The sequence below is a fragment of the Trichinella spiralis genome (genome assembly GCF_000181795.1).
Source record: "Trichinella spiralis strain ISS 195 chromosome Unknown Scfld5, whole genome shotgun sequence".
NCBI lineage: Eukaryota > Metazoa > Nematoda > Enoplea > Trichinellida > Trichinellidae > Trichinella > Trichinella spiralis.
Window position 1 is genome coordinate 125,849 of NW_003526944.1, and position 10,891 is coordinate 136,739.

At 35.6% G+C, this 10,891-nt stretch overlaps 2 protein-coding genes across 2 annotated transcripts; one reads left to right on the top strand and one right to left on the bottom strand.

The window, feature by feature from the left end:
- Nucleotides 1-48: 48 nt before the first annotated feature.
- Nucleotides 49-564, top strand: Tsp_03689 (hypothetical protein). The gene has a single exon (XM_003374445.1). It carries the CDS (start codon nucleotides 49-51, stop codon nucleotides 562-564), a length of 516 nt encoding a protein of 171 aa, XP_003374493.1.
- Nucleotides 565-1,972: 1,408 nt separating this feature from the next.
- Nucleotides 1,973-10,633, bottom strand: Tsp_03690 (putative PH domain protein). The gene is made up of 16 exons (XM_003374446.1): nucleotides 10,610-10,633; nucleotides 10,377-10,526; nucleotides 7,305-7,440; nucleotides 7,065-7,210; nucleotides 6,840-6,982; nucleotides 6,707-6,769; nucleotides 6,516-6,641; nucleotides 5,933-6,112; nucleotides 5,795-5,869; nucleotides 5,594-5,727; nucleotides 5,341-5,493; nucleotides 4,898-5,114; nucleotides 4,227-4,506; nucleotides 3,520-4,097; nucleotides 2,398-2,845; nucleotides 1,973-1,990 (listed from the first exon to the last, which is right to left on the bottom strand). Exons 1-16 carry the CDS (start codon nucleotides 10,631-10,633, stop codon nucleotides 1,973-1,975), a joined length of 2,871 nt encoding a protein of 956 aa, XP_003374494.1.
- Nucleotides 10,634-10,891: the final 258 nt, after the last annotated feature.

Genomic DNA, 10,891 nt, shown 5'->3' on the forward strand with positions numbered 1-10,891 from the left:
CCAAACGAGTCGGTGTCGGTTCGGTTCGACGAGCTTGGCGTGGATGTGATGCTGGAGAAGCGGGATTCGGTCGAATCACGTTCAGGCGTTCTGGTCGTCGATCTTCCGTATACATGTTTATCACAGCAACTGGCAGTGTGGGATTTAACTGTTGCATCGGAACACGCAATATATTTGACGACACGGTCGAAGAGGTCGACGTACTGGAAGTGGTCACAGTTGTGGAAGAGAACGACGAGCCGCCAAGACAACGGGACAGGGGATGTTGTGGTTGCGGCTGCGGATCTGGCTGCGGCATATGCTGCGAAAGCTGAAGCAGATTGTGTTCACGTGCAAAGCTTAAAACTCACGGATCGAAGCAACTTTTTCGGTTTGTGTGACTTTGCCAAAAAAGCCGGAAACAGCGGCGCCCTGACGCCGGCCATTTGGCGCGCTGTGCTAAGAACAGACAGAGGCTTGATTTTCCATAGCCGCATACTTGAACGATGCGGTCGGCTTGGACCAACCGGCTTCAGTGCGGAAACACACAATGAATCGACGCAATTAGATTTCGTCCAACGATAGATTACTTTGTTTGCCACACGTCACGGCTGACCGAGGCCGCAGATCGTTATTAAAAAGCCACAGCTTCCTTCATACATAGGCTAGCTGGAAATCGAACTCCAATTTTGAATAACACAACTCGGTCTGGCTCGTTCCCTCCTTACTTTCAGCCATTTCAGCTGGCCGTTGAAATCAGCCTACCAAATCCAACCAAACTTTCTTCCTCTTTTATCAATTTCATAAACTTTCCATTTCCGACATTCAAAAACTTTCCCCCATTCATTCAAACAACTACAACAACAATCAATCAATCAATCAATCAAGCAAGCAAGCAAGCAAGCAAGCAATCACTCGATATTTAAACATTCATTTTTATAACTAAGAAAAACAAACAATTGTAAATTTAATAACGGCACAAAGCAACACGAATAATAAAACAAACAAACAAACAACAAACAAACAAATACATTCATACTTACAGCATGTAGCGTTAGAGATGAAAAAAATATATAATAAAATAACCCATTTTCAGCATAAATTAAATAAAATTCAATTCAATGAAAGATTCATTTCATTGAAGACAAATAATGACGTTTTCACTTCACTCTGCAATACAACCAACAACTCCTCTTTATCAATTACAAATACACTTTTACAAAGTAGACACAACTTCATATTTCAATTACAATTTCCACTTATTTACAAAAAAGATATTCAATAAATAAAAACAATACTTTCCATTACACTATTATAACTAATAAACAAAAAATGACAATCGTCATAAAATCGACAACCGCTAAGCAATCATCCATCATCTATTACATTCATATCACTCACTATATACATACATAATAATAGTTCAAAACTGTTCTATTTCGATGTTTAAGTAAAGAGCAATTTTTTGCGTTTCGCGTCATGTAATCCTTCTATCTATATTGAGAAATGATAATTTCTTTTCATTTTCATCTTCCGTTGTTCAATTAACGATTGCGTTTTCTTATTTCACATGACAAATCGACGTCAATTAGTTTGAATTCACATTCAAACTAGTTCAAATAACGCTTTCAGTGTACTGTCAGTAATTCACGAAAACAACACAGTCAGTAAACCTACTTGTCAATAATTGAGTTGACTGTATGCAATTCAACAAGAAATTAATTTCCTCCTATTTTGTGCCTTTGATTTGGGCCCGACTTCATTTGCAAATTTTCTATTATTGAAATTATGAAATCACTCAGCGACACTTTGAATTTTTGCTTATTTGCCATCTCAAGCAAATTTTGTAACTTCATACTGTCAGTACGGTTGTTTTGTTGATATTCTGATTATATACGGTGCGTTTGGAAACTGCTGAACAACTGCTATGCAATGAACTATTATATTTCATTTTATTCAGCTTCGAGTCCTCTGCGTTTTCGTATTAAACGTTTCAGTTATTTCGTCTCATCTGAAAAACAGCATGTTTGTAAGTCAGTATATGTGGAGTAAAAGTTTTCAGAATTTCACGCATTCATTTCCCTTCATTTATTCAAAATACAATTTTAATTTTTCAAAAAGCTATATCTATAAATATTTTCATGTATAATGTCGTTTGGTAGTAATGCAGAAAAGTTTATTTGTAAGCTAGCAAGATGTCACAATATGAAAAGTTCTTATGCGTCATATAAGTAGAATAAATTTCTTTCATTCAATTGGCAACTGATTGAATAAAGATTTACATTACTGCAGAATTGCTTTTTTCAATTTGGAAAAATTATAAATTACATGTTTATGGAAATGTTGGTTATCTTTCTACATTTCACACTTATAGATGTGATAAAGGCGATAGGTAATTTCAGCCAACGCAATACTCACTGAAGCCCAAAATGGTAGCATCACGTGCCAAAATTTGATTGATTCCCCGGTGGAAAATTTTCCAACTGCAGAGTGTTGATGTTGCTGCTGTTCCAGCTTTACAGACAGCAGTGACAAGAAGCAGAGCTTGAACAAAATCACCAACAGAAAGGATACATTTCTGCGTTTGCAATATCCATCGCTGGCGATTTGCGCAAAACCTAAGGAACAGGCGCGTAGAAGGTGAACTTGACGCACACAACTGAGCAAAGTATAGAACAATGCAACTAAATCGAGAATCCACAACGGTGTGAATACCGCTGACCAATGCCAACTTATGCGGCCATCTAAACGCATAACAGCTATGATCACAAATGCCATTATGCATGACCAAAGAAAAAGTGCTCGGTGAATAGCACTCATGGAAATTAGGAAAAACAGCCGTTGAACAACAGTTCCTACGTTGAATCTGTAAAAAACAAGTGAAATTTTTATTATTCAAGGAACAATTAACTGGCAAATAAATATTAAAAGAAACAGTCGGAATGACTTGCGTTTGCAATGCCAGTAAAATTAACAACTAAAAGAACTGAATTAAATTAATACTTTTAATTTAAAAATACCTGATCGAAACAGCAAAAACTGATATGAATGAATGAATGAATGAAGACACAAGACAAAGGAACAAATGTTAGCAGCAATGAATGAAAAAACAAAGTGATGCGTGCATACATAACATATATATATATATATATATATATATATATGCGTGTGTGTGTGTGTGTGTGTGTGTGTGTGTGTGTGTGTGTGTGTGTGTGTGTGTGTGTGTGTGTGTGTGTGTGTGTGTGTGTATTTTGCAATTTGCACTTTTAACAGTAGTTTGCAAAAATATATAAAATGTTCATAAATAAAGCAAAAAAATTGTGCATGACGTCGAAAATGAAAGAAAAAGCACATAGGTGGTGGTGAGTGCTTTTCAATTCACAGGTTCACTGCGAAACCGGCTCCAGCATTAGGTAGTCATCTTCTGCATTATTAATATTATTGGTATTACCATTGTTGCTGTTATTACTAGTATGCGTGGTGACCATTTTCAGCCGACTTTTGTCCGCATGGGAGGAGTAGGGGGATCTGGAAAAACACTGGAAAGAGAAATCAGCAGGCAGCGACCGTCGGCCGATTCTTTTCAACAGTGATATAGATTTGCAGCACTCGGACAAGGGGAACTTGGTGATGAAATTCATGTCCGAATGGAAAAATCGCTCTTTTTTCCTACGTTTCAGCTCTTCATAAATTGAACCGCAAGGATCACCGATGGAATGCCGGCGCCGAATAGAACAACGTGGTGCCGCCGACCATTTGCAAGAAGACATCGGTCTTTGGAAACGCAGACGTTGTTCCAAAGAAGCTGCTGCAAGCGGAACAGTCGTAGCGTTGGCGGCCGAATTTCCTCTGCCAAAAGAAGAAATATCCGAATGCATCATTCTGTCCACACCTTGCAGAATATCCAGTGACGAGTCAATGTCGGGCGAAAAAGTAATCTCATCGCTGACTGGCCTGATCCTGAACGAACCAAGTCCTTTCTTCTCTCTGGTCACTCTCATGATGTCCGTCTCGTCATCATCTTCTTCTACATCATTGACGTCGACGTGATCACCTTCCGCAGAACTAAACATCGAAGTCGACCCTTTGCCTGATACTGTGTCATCATTCACATTTGCCTGAAAAAGATGATACAAGAAAAAATTCACTATCAGAAATGACAAACAAATAAACAAATATTTAATCGATTAAAATATTTGCTTATTCATTCATATTAACAAAGGGGGAAAGAAAGAAAGTTGAATTACAACAGGAGGAGACATGGGAACGTATTCTGCTAGACGCTCCAGCGACGGCCTGCAGCGACGAGTGAATATCAAGTCTTGAATTAATTTCGCGCTTGGCGACAATTCTTGTTCGCTAATTTGCTCAATTTTCGGTGACCAAGACTGTCTATAAATGCTGGCCGTGCCGGCACTGCTAGCACGTGATCGATTCAAAGAATCGCCAGAACCAAACGAACCGCTATTGCTTCGACCATATGGAAACGCGCCAAAGTCAATCTCGACCAGATCCTCAGACCCGCTGCTGAATTTGGAATCAAAAATACGACCAGGCAGTTGGTGCTTAAAACTGTTACCAGAGGAACGATCTAACAGAAAAGAAAAAAATAAAAAGAAAGAAAAATTTGTTTATATATATATATATATATATAAGCAGCAATAACTAACCAGATCCAAAGCTTCCCGACCGCTGACGCAGGCCGCCGGACTCGCCCAAATCAGATCCTTGTTGGGCTGAATGCTTCCGCAACGACATCAACTTGCTAAAATCAACAAAACATAATAACCCACACGTATCACAGTCAAATTAGATATTATTATTATTATTATTAAACTAAAATTATCACGCCTATCAAAAACACACACACACACACACACACACACACAAGATAATGTAATATATGTAGGCTGCTTACGCAGATTTCCAATTTCCAAAAGAATGTGCCCGTTTTCGTTCGTCGTTGAATGAAAAATGCTGCAATTTTCTCATCCAAGATGGCTGCTTAACACTGCCATAATTTCGAACTGTTGGTTTTGAACCACAAGAATATGCTCGCAATGGAGGTACCGCAGTTACAAGATCAGGACCAATAGTCGGTCGAATATCCTCCAATCGCCACGAATCAGTTACTGCTGAAGTATGAGAATATTTTTATTTTTAAACAACCAGCATAAAGCAAACATCTGTAAATCACTGCATTACCATTAGATAGTGCGGTCGTCGTTCCCGGAGCCATTGGTATGTAATCAGATATCTGTTCACTGCTGTATGAGGAAGACATCGCGTCTGCATCTGTTTGAAAAATCGCATTTCATTATGATCCAAAATAATAAAGAAACAGATCATATATAATTTTACCTCTCCTAGGACTGACCGGATCTACACAACCACTGTCCAATGTCATCCGACGGAAACTTTCGACGCAGTCCGGAGACGAATGCACATCCACACAATGAGTTATCAAAGTACGAGCAGGACGAAAAGAATTTTCATCATTCAATTCCAAAATACCTAAAAATTGCACACTCAATTAAATATAAATCCAAACGGATCAATTAAATAATTAAACAAAAAAGCAAATCAACATTGCAAAATCAAATTCAATTCAAACCTTTGGAAGTTTTGCAAAACGGTACACAATCGGTACCACTGCCGCCACTGCTTTCTTCGACAATTGTCGAACGACTTATCAATTCTAATGAAGGGTTTCCAACATGCTGCCGATGACTGTACCTCAGACCATTACTGGATTGAGTTGTTTTGAAAATGGAAAAAAATAAAAATATATTACAAAGAGAAAAACAATGCTTACGCGAAGTGATCGAAATCGCTCGAATTAGAAATGCTTCCAAAACTATCATTGGACAAACCAATTACTGGGCTTGTGCTATAACAAAAAGAATAATTTTGTTAAAGCAAAATGCAAATAAAAAAAAATTAACAAATTTACGCCAGTGCTGATCCGTGATAGCCAGAACGATTATGCAACACGGATGGCGAGTGACTGGCAGATCGAGAATAAGACGGGGGTGCACCACAAGAATAGCAATTCAAATTTGCTAGATATTCGAGTTTAGAAGACACACCGGAATGAGAACGATGCTGCAAGTAGTTCAGATGACTACGCAAGCTGAAATCAGAGCATAAGAAAAAATTTAAAAATGAAAAAAAAATCAATTTTTCATGCAATATATCAAAAAGCCAAGATCTAACAGGCAAAACGAAAAACATATATGCCGTCAACAATCAAACTTATTCATCCAGAATCTAACTAACCGCATTTCTATTTAATTTAAATTCATCTCAAGAATAATTTATTCATATTTAAAAAGAAATAAAGATTATCCTTTGTCATCAATTAATTTTGTTGGATAATGTCAAATAATTGTTAATTTTAACTGTATTTACACTTTCGTTGGATTAGCAATAGCATCCACTATAGCCTTGATCTTCATTCTGGGTCTACACCGTCTTGCAAAAAAATCATGCTCAATTTTTATAAAAATGCAAATTGAAGTTGAATCCAAATTTACTTCTGTAAAGTCTTTTCATTTTCAGAGATGGCACGAGAGCGCAAATCGCTGTGCATCAATGCTTCCGGTGGAAGGGTGGTCGTTACAGAAATTGAATTTGACCTGGTAGAATTTTGACTGTCACTTCTAAACATTGTTGTTTCATTTTTATTATATTACAAAGAAATAGTCACTGATAAAAAGAAAACAACCTCAACCCGCGAGGTTCAATGGGCATGTTACGCTGACGTTGTTCATGATTGTCTTCAAGAATTCTAAAAAAGAAAATTTTCAAATACAATAAACATCAAAATAATAACTTTATTAGAAGAAAAGAACGTTTACATTTTCATAGTTTCATGCATACTACCAGCATCAACAACATCCTCTGTGTTCATCCAAAGCTCACCAGGACCAGTGACAGCTGAACGCCCGACCCTCAAAAAGAACAAATTCCCCTGATGACCGTAATTTGAAATGTATACAAGCTAAAAAAATAATTTTCATTATTAAGCATTGCAAAAAATCAAATGAACAACAAAAATTAATAATAATAAATTTCGTTTTTACTGGAAATTCAAAAAATTCTTCGTCCGTGTTCAGTTTGTAAAAGTATACGGAGCACGTGTTCAAGCAGAAGCGGAAAAGACCGGCTAATTTCGACACCTTTTCAGTTAAGCCACGATTTTTCAACACCTTCACCTGCCAGACGTATTCTAAAAATTATGCTATTATGAAATTTGAAAGTATATAAATTTATCAAAGGATAAAATTTACCAAAATTTGCTCGTCGCAAGTCGTCCGACAAACCCGTCATTTTTGTGTTCATCAACACCTCGAGCAACGTGTGCAACCACGCATCTTGATCAAGCTCATTTTCGCAACCAAGCAACAAATAATCATCAATTGTATACATGGCAATGCAAAATTTCAACTTGCTGTCCACCTGAAATTCAATTTAAATAGGAAACAATTGTTTGTTTGTTTGTTTTAGCATTATCATCATTTCCAAATAAACACATTTAAGAGAACAAAAAATAATCCAAATATAAGAAAAGTTGCAAATTTTACAGAATCAACTTGATTACAGTACATACTCTCGTGCACTGCAGATGAATTCAAATGCAGTAGCAAATCAATCGATCACCTGCAAATAATTGCTGATCATTGTCAATTAACTGGACAATAAAAACAAAGAAAAGCTCAGAAAAGTAACAGAACATTAAAAGAAAGCTATTTATTACTCATGCGGGTTAATAATTTTTCAATGAGGTAATGTTATTTCGTTGAAAACTGAAAAGAAAACCAAAAATGAGTTGCCGTTATTTTTTGAGGAAAACTGAGAAAAGGCGACAATTTGACAAAAGGCAATAGCAGCAAAGCAAAAAAACACAAATCGATAATCCCTGCTGGCTGAACAAGACTACAGTTTCGACTGCTGGCAAAAAATTGCTAAATATAATTAATAATTTACGCTCACTGTTATGAAGAAACAACAAATGCTGAAAGTATAAGCTTATTTATTGTGCTTTGGACGGCCAATAAATAAAAGCAATGAAATATGAACAAATCAAATTCCAGATTTCAAGTCAGTGGATGAAAAAGAAGTATTTTCAGCTTTTTAGACTTTCATATTCACGCATAAAATAATAATAATAATAATGATAAACGTATATCAATGAACAACAAATATTGCTCGATTCAAACTGAAATACAAAAATACAGGCACTACGTCGTAGAGCGTAATCGTAAACAAACAGTTGTAAATGTAGTATAAAGCAAACAGCTAGGAAACGTTACATGAGTAAATTTTCAATTATTATAGCAAAATCAATCGAGAAATGAAGTCAACAGGCAGAGACACAACCCAACGTCAAAAATGGAAAGCAGTGTCGGACAAACAAGCTCCAATAATCAATAATATTTGGATGAACTATTTATGAAAGAATTTTAATTATACTGTCAATTAATAAATTCCACGATCATTTAAACTGAAACATTAACCAACGCCTAAATATTTTAATTATAAATGGTAAACGAAAAATAATTTAACCATGCTCAAATAGAAACAAAAAATCCATTACAATGCTTAGGTCTTAGTAACAAACCAAAAGAAAACAGAAAATTAACAGACGGACAAATGCACGTTGAATTCAACATCAAACGCAAAGTATAGCACCGATATCCAAAGCAGAAAATCTGCAACAGCAAATAACAAAATAACTCTTAACATCGATGACAACACATAACAAAAAAATTTGAAAAACTAGCCTGCAAATTAAAATTAAAGAGCGGAAAAAAGCAAAACCTTAACTACAAGATCAATAGGAATTTTAAAGCTATGGATTGTGAAAATTTAAAAACAAAAAAAGGACAAAAATATACCAAATCACTGAAAATTAAGGGACATGCGAAGTCAAAAAAAGCTTCAAAAAATTCACATCATTGAACCACTTTCACGCCGCTTCACATTTACCAACTGAGTGATATTCTCTTCACAAATTCCAACAATACATAAGCAACAAAGAAAATTGAAAATGAAAAGAGACCGTACTGTCAAAAAATGAATTTCAAGAATTACACACTAGAACGGTAATTAAAAAGAAAAAAAGACGCTGAATATCTTCAGAAAAAAATTTTTTTCAATTAACGCAATTTCAAAATATGTTGCATTTTTTTAGTTGGTAAAAGTAATTTAAAAAATATATAAACTTGCCGACTTTGTTCATACTGTAGAATTGCTGTTGTTTTGATTTTTAAATAATACAACAATAAGTAATTTAAAAATCAGAATGCAACGTGGGAAGAGAGCTGCGTAAAATGGGAAACAAAATAAATAAAATAAAATAAAATAAAATATAATATAATATAATATAATATAATATTATGTAAAATATGCAGAGAGAAGAAAAATTACCACCGATGGGAAATAAAAACAAGCATGAAACGATGACGAGGACGGGTAGGCGGTGCAATCTGTTGTAAACAAAGTTTGCGCTGCATTCAATTCTGACGTAAGTGTTACATTCACGAGGAAAACAAACGAAAAAAAAACAAACAAACACGCGTGACAGAAAAAGAGCCATCACATTGCAACGAAAAGCGAAAAACATTTTCAGTCTAAAGCTTTCAATCGGATAAAACACTATCCGAGATTTTTTGTAAAATTCATCCTATCATGGAAAATTCAATGGAAAGAAATTTCGTTGTCACTGCGGAACTGGAAAATTGGCAACCGAGATGCACAGTTGAACAACATGCAAATTAAAGGAAAATAATCTAACAACATCATGATTATTTTATTATTTTTCTTTCTGGTTTGCTGTTTATTAGCATTGTTTTCATCATCGTCAAAAGAATAAATGACAAAACAAGATAAACACGGGTCAGGTTAAAAATTGTAAAATTAAGATCATTTTTTATCCTGCCCAGGCAAAATGTCGTACGGCTACTGGCACGAAACGATTTTATCGACGCGATCAATGCCAGTCAAACCTACAGGCAATAAAGGAAATGCGTAATATGAAGAATTTGAAATAATAAAAAAATGGCAAAAGCTAAATCACTAACAAATTTAAAAGATGCCGAAATCGTGAACAATAGAAAAAGATATTTGTCAACCGCGATCGCATGAGTGACTTTTACGCGCTCGATTATTTCACGAATGAAACGTTAAACGACCTCTAAAAACAGCTTCATGACAACAAACAAATCAAAAAGTCATGCTAATGCGCTTTCAATGAAAACTCCAACGTGTCAACAACAACAACAACAAGAAAACAACTGTCTGTAAAACGCTGTTCAAAAACAACTTATGCAATCAAAGTTGGTGCCATTATTGAAATCAAAACAGAACAAATCACATAACAACAAAATATTTACCTTTTTGTTGATGTTAAAGCACGTTTTCAATGGAATGGACAGCTTAGGAGCAGCGTGACAGCGGTAGCGTTTTTCGTTGTCGAAGCATTCCAATCTGGCAGGCCCATTGTAACTGTCCTGGTGGAGGACAAAAAACCTTTTCCGAGCACGCTAAAACCAATGAACAGATTGACGGACGGTTATAATATTGCTGAAATCAAACGTTCAAAACAATCACATTGACATAAACAAACCTTTCCCTTTCTCAGAATGCCCATTTTGATGATGTCATCCGGTACATTGGATTCATTAAACAATATTAATGGGTCCATTTAAAAATTGAAATCGCATTCAACGAACGTGTGCTTCTTTGCCATAACCCGCAGCAAGCCAGTGCACACGAGCAACAATAATAACTGTAAAAGATTACAAAGCTACAAGCCGTTCCATGATACGACCGTTACGTCACATGCAGTCTGCATATATTTTTGGAAAACAAAAATAAATAATAATAAATAACAAAATACTAACAATAC

Excerpts from the sequence above, each read along its gene's own strand:
- Tsp_03689 (XM_003374445.1), top strand. The coding sequence starts at position 49 with ATGCTGGAGAAGCGGGATTCGGTCGAATCACGTTCAGGCGTTCTGGTC.
- Tsp_03690 (XM_003374446.1), bottom strand. The coding sequence starts at position 10,633 with ATGGGCATTCTGAGAAAGGGAAAG. Across the intron at positions 5,728-5,794 it reads AGCGATTTCGATCACTTCGC|TAATGGTCTGAGGTACAGTC; the intron begins GTAAGCATTGTT and ends AACTCAATCCAG. Across the intron at positions 5,115-5,340 it reads TCCGGTCAGTCCTAGGAGAG|CAGTAACTGATTCGTGGCGA; the intron begins GTAAAATTATAT and ends CTCATACTTCAG.